At 40.2% G+C, this 5,972-nt stretch overlaps 1 protein-coding gene across 1 annotated transcript in view; it reads left to right on the top strand.

Moving 5' to 3' along the window:
- LOC103618300 (secretory carrier-associated membrane protein 1) overlaps positions 1–5,972 on the top strand; it is a 95,567-nt gene that overhangs the window by 4,745 nt on the left and 84,850 nt on the right. Inside the window, exon 4 of the mRNA XM_008636686.1 lies at positions 3,858–3,986. Coding sequence (XP_008634908.1) covers positions 3,858–3,986 — 129 coding nt within the window. The remainder of the gene's footprint in view (positions 1–3,857; positions 3,987–5,972) is intronic.

Here is a 5,972-nt window from a genome sequence, read left to right as displayed (position 1 = left end):
GTCATGAGTCTTTCCACGGTTCTTCCATAGTTTATGGAACAGCAAAACAAAAGTAAGAAGAGAGATCCAGAAAGTTTCTTTACTCACGAATTTTTGGGGATCTTCAAAGTCCTGATTGTTTCCCAGTCGCTGACTCCAGGGAATTATTATGTTCCCCGGCATCACTACCATTTGTTGCAGCGGGGACTTCTGCAACATTTATAGACAGCGAGGCCCGTGGAAAGAAACAGGGACTGATTCTTGATAGATGTTTCAAAGATCTTTATTCTCCTGCCACATGGCTGGGGGACTGCTGAAGAACTGAGCAATCACGGGACAACCAGGGTCCTCCACACAGGGGAACACAAAACAACCAATGGGGAACAAGATTGACCAGGGAGTAGGGAAACCCCGTAGGCCATGCCTCTACTCCAGGGTCGCCTCCCCCCGGACCCCACGCCAGGGGGGAGGAAACCCAACATGCGTATGTCCTTGAGCACAAACTGCTCTGAAAAATTTGCCTGGCTTCTCTGCCCCCTCTCCTGAGAAACAGCTTAAAGACACAGGAAGGGACAGGATTCGTGTCTGGCATAGGGCAGACAATAGGGAATACAGTATCATACAGTCACCCCAGGATGAGGGGTGAATACATTTTTATAGGTTTTAGGAAATTAGCATAATTGATAAAAAACACCAATTAGGAGGACAAGTGGTGATGCAATTCCCCCCAGGTCAAGCCCCTTCTCTGGATCTCCCCCTCGGCACTATCTGTACCATGAGAATGTATCTCGAAGAGTTGTTCTCAACCTTGATAGCCAGGAAGAACCAAGATAGTATAGGGGCCTTGTACTCCCCAAGGCTTGGATCTCTGGAATTTGTTTTGTCTTTCTGCCTAGGGAAAGGGCATGGAAAATTACTGGGAAAGCTAGGCACTTATACAATAGGCTACGGAGCTACAAAGATATGTGCGAAGAATACAGAGAACATATAAAAGAAAAAAGGCAAAAACCAAAACAGCATAAATTACTTGTCTCTTTCAGGCTTCAGGGGCAGTCTTTTTCATCTATATCATAGGAAACATAACTCTAATACGACATGCATGTTTCATGATATTTCTAAAATGGGTATTTACTGTTTTATTAGGTTGCAGTTGTCTCCTAGTTTCGGCCAGGACAGAGTTAATTTTTTTTTTTTTGCAGTAGCTGAGAGGGCATGGCTGTGGGAGTGTCTAGGAGGTTATTTGATACCGCCATGTCATTTGCCGGGGTGGGGGAAAGGGACTTTCTTGCTTCTGAGAAGAAGGGTGCTCCTTCCAGGGGGAGAAAGCATGGTGGGCAAAACAGTTGGTATTGTCACAGACTTTCTGTGTAAATCGTTTCTTTGTCTTATACCTTTTTTTATTACCATTGTTGCTGTTACTATTAATTTTCTTATCTCATTGCTGTTTCCAGTAAATTGTTCTTATCTCAACCTGTCATCTTTGCCTTTTGTGCTTCTAACTAGAAGGGGAAGGGAAGTGAGTGCCAGCATGGTTACAGTGGGAGCACTAAACTGAGGAATATCATTCCCAAACCATGACAAGTTGTTCACATCCAAGTGCTTGAAGAGTCCATGAAGACTCTAAAGGAGTCTTTGGGAAAGTTGAAGTGTGAAAGAGAATATTGGGTTTTTGCCAAATGACTGCATAAAAGATACAGCACATCAGAAATTGTATGTTATGAATGAGGAGAACAATATTCCTTTCCTTCTGATTTTTTTCTTTGGTACACTCATTTAAACTCCTTTGGAAACATTTTAGAGATACTTTGATTGGAGGACAAAGACTTTTGCAATAGTACTCTAGCTATTTGCATTCAAGATGCTGGCTGCACATTTAGGACACTGTTGTCATATGCAATTGACTAAAATGCAAAGATCTTCAAGCTGGTAGGTCCGCTCAGCAATAGGTCCAGGGAGGTGATTCTCCCCCTCTACTCCACTCTTGTGAGACCCCACCTGGAGTACTGCATCCAGCCCTGGGGCCCCCAACATAAGAAGGATGGGGACCTGTTGGAGCAAGTCCAGAGGAGGCCATGAAGATGCTCAGAGGGCTGGAGCACCTCTGCTATGGAGAGAGGCTGAGAGTTGGGGCTGTTTAGCCTGAAGAAGAGAAGGGTCCATGGAGACCTTATAGCAGCTTTCCAGTACCTAAAGGGGGCCTACAAGAGAGCTGGAGAGGGACTTTCATAAGGGCATGTTGTGATAGGACAAGGGGAAACGGCTTTAAACTGAAGGAGGGTAGGTTTAGATTAGATATTAGAAAGAAATTCTTTACTAAAAAGAGGGTGAGCTACTGGGACAGGTTGCCCAGAAAAGTTGTAGATAAGTGTAGCAGGTTGACCTTGGCTGGGTGCCAGGTGCCCACTAAGCTGCTCTATCACTCCCTTTCCCAGTGGGACAGGGGAGAGAATAAGATGGAGAACAGCCAGTGGGTGAGATAAGGCAGTTTTATTACAGTGAAAGAAAGAAATAAACGAGAGTCTGTGTGCGCATAAGCTAAGGGAAAAGTCAATCTCTACTTCCCATCATCAGCGAGTGATGTTCAGACACTTCCTGGGAAGCAGGGCTTCAGCATGCATAATGGTTTCTACAGGAGGCAAACATTGAAGAATCATGAATGCACCCCTTCCTCCTCCCTCCCATAGCTTTTATATCTGAGCTGACATCATATGGTATGGAATATCCCTTTGGTTTATTTGGGTCAGCTGGCCTGGTTGTGTCCCCTCCCAGGATCTTGCCCACCCCCCAGCCTACTGATTGGGGGGCAGAATGTTGGAGAGACAGTGCTGATGCTGTGCCAGCAGTAGCCAAAACACTGGTGTGTTCTCAACACCTTTCCAGTTCCCAATGCAAAGCACAACACTGGGAGGGCTGCTATGGGAAAATGAACTCCAGTTCAGCCACACCCAATACAGATGAACTGCTAATAAAGATATGGTTGAAGATAGCAATTGCAAGCAAAACCTTGTCAGAATTTCAAATAAAGTTTCCTTTAGGTTAGTGTCTAATTCAGCTCCACCTTTTTAATATGGTAATTAATGTATCTCTTGCCTCCAGAATTTGAAATGCTATAGTAATGGTTTTTTGTAGTTATTGAAGTTGAATCTCTATGCTTGTATTGACTTGTGTTCTGCAGAATGTATACTCTAATCTGCGAGCAGATTAGCATACAGGAAATCCAAGCGTCTGATACTGTGTTGACCTTTGTGGTATCCTCACTCTGTTGCACAACTGTATCAAAATATATTGATGCTGTAGGGCATCTTCTTGTAACAAAAGAAGGTAGTTTACACCATTTAAATAGCTGCTTTTCTCCAGGCTTATGGGCTTTTAGGTAAAGCTTTGACTGTAAAGTGTATTAGGAACTGGTTCAAAGTGTTAGAGATATCCAGGTATTACAAATATCAGGATTCTGAGAATGAAGAATGTTTTTTAGTCCCCAGTCTTTGTGTTCTACAAAGCATGAGAGTATGGTGGGACTTAGAGAAATGTGCATTTAAAAGTCAAGGAACTCTGAGAAATTGTTTTGTGAAGAATTCTCTTTTCTCATTACTTTATAGGAACTGTCAGATGCCTGATTAGTCTTTTATATAGATAAAATATTGTACTTTCCTTGATCTGTCTGTACTTCATTGTATTTTATTTCTGAAGTTTATTTTTAGTGTTGTGTGAGGATTGCTAATAAAACTTTGGGGTTTTGGTAGCCCAAGTTATCTATACACTTGTGAAATTTATGTATAAAACAATTCGAACAACTCCAAATGCACCTCTTTCTAGTATACAGAGATTAGAACTGTATTATAGAGCACCATTTTTTCTTTTCTCTTTCTGATTTGCAGGTAGAAAAAATAACTGGCCACCTCTTCCTGAGAATTTTCCAGCAGGTCCATGTTTCTACCAGGACTTTTCTGTAGACATTCCTGTAGAATTCCAGAAGACAGTAAAGATTATGTACTATTTGTGGATGTGTAAGTATTTTATTTTAAAGAAAAAACAAAGTGCATATTTGAACTTGATGATACATACCTGCTACTTTGGCTTTTGCAATATTTGTAATGAGAATTTTTTTAAAATTTGGAAGTCAAATGTTGAAATGAAATCTTTTTGTTAGCTTCAGTTTTAAACTTATTGGATTATTTCATAGAAATTTCCTTAGAAAAAAAGGAGGAGGATTACCCTAAGGCAGATTGGTTATAGTATAGTGCAGTTTTCTGTTTTAAATATCCCTGGTTTTGTAAAATGAGCTTTGACCACTTATTACTTTAGAAATAATTTTGCTGTTTTTAAAATCAGCTTATATATTAAGAAATATAATTCACAATCAGTGTTAATAGACTGAGTTTAAGAAGTGCAATATCCATTTGCTTTATAATAACAGTTTTGTATAGTTTAACATAGTTTTAGTCTATAGTGGAGACAATATAATTTGTCTGTTTTAAAAAATAGTGTAAATTAAGTTAGCTGAAGAATCAGTCCATATTGCAACTGTCCTTTGTACACCAAGAATGCTCTACAGTCTTTGTAGGGTTAATTTTGCTCTCATTCAGGTGGTACGTTTTGACTGGAGAAATGCTGAATAAAACAAATGTACAAATGACATGATATTTGTTTCTTCTGCCTTGTCTAGTGTGAGGAGCACCTAATAAATACTCTGAGACTGATGAAATTCCAAAGATTTAGGTGCTTTGATGCCATTAATATATTTTTACCATCATTAAGGGGATGTGAATTTCAGAACTCTTCTGTATTTTTTTTTCAAATTTGCATAATTTTGCCTGTTAATCTAGTAATCTTATTACTGTGATTGAACCATGTCATTGAAAAACATAAAATGAGCAGTCAGCATTGAAACAAGTGAATTCCACTTCATAGTAATCCACAGCTTTTTATATTCATTGTTGGGTTATTAATATTTAAGCAAATGGATTCATTGTAGAAGGTGGGACTAGCTACTCATAAATCTGAGAGATATTTAAGTTTTATATGAAATCTAAGATCAAGTACTCTAAAATTCTAGGATAGTTACTAATTCTGGCCATTTGCTGGACTGAATTCTAAAAAGTGCCGTATGTTTCAAACACAAGGTGAAGTTGGGCAGTGAGAATTGGAATATTAATACTGTTTTTTTAACTGACTGACTGTTCCCATGTTTTTGTGAACTACAACAATCAATTAGCAATGGCTTCTGTCAGCTGCCAGTGGAGCTTTTCTATACTGTCTTGTTTTTGCAACCACTGCTGTTCTAGTTGCTTGCAGATAGAACAGCAGTTTGCCTAGCTCTTTACATCAGGCACTACTTTTTAGATCTTTGTATGCTGTTACTAAGGAAGTGTCTCTTGACTGTTATCTGACACCAAATATTTCTTGGCTGAAAAGCCTGTTTTCCAGCTATTTTCTGTCTAAGGATACAATCAATTGTACATATAACAGTCTGTGTTGATGTTTGTTTTGCCTGTTCCTGAGAACCTCCAAAAGGATGGTGTACTAGTTTGAAAACAAACCAGTGGGAGGCACCAAGTCAGAATAACAATTTAATAGGGAAATCAAAAAAATAAAGGCAGAAAACACTGGGTTAAACTGACAGAGTCAGGATATAACCTGACACCCTGTTAGTCAGGGTGGCAGTAGCAGTCCAATAAGATGGTGGCTGCGGTCCTCCTGAAGTGATGGATGTGGTTCTGTCGAAGAAGTGATCCTGTAGAAAAGGGTTGCTCTTCCTCGGAAGGTCCAGTGGTGGCTATGTAGCTCTTGTCCTCTGGGAATCCAGTGGAAAGGGTGTCTGTGGTGTTTGGAATCTCAGATTATATCCAGGATGGAATGCTTGGTTCCTCCTTCTGGGTGGAGCATCTCACAATGGGATGATGAGTCATGAGGCAAGGCATTGATGGGCTCATTAACAGAAAGATAGTCTGGAGGGAGGAGGCAAGGAAACACTGCCCCACCTGGTTTCAACA

This window comes from Corvus brachyrhynchos, unplaced genomic scaffold (assembly GCF_000691975.1).
Source record: "Corvus brachyrhynchos isolate BGI_N302 unplaced genomic scaffold, ASM69197v1 scaffold81, whole genome shotgun sequence".
Lineage (NCBI taxonomy): Eukaryota > Metazoa > Chordata > Aves > Passeriformes > Corvidae > Corvus > Corvus brachyrhynchos.
The sequence above is the reverse complement of the archived record's forward strand: the minus strand, read 5'-3'. Positions and strand labels throughout refer to the sequence as shown.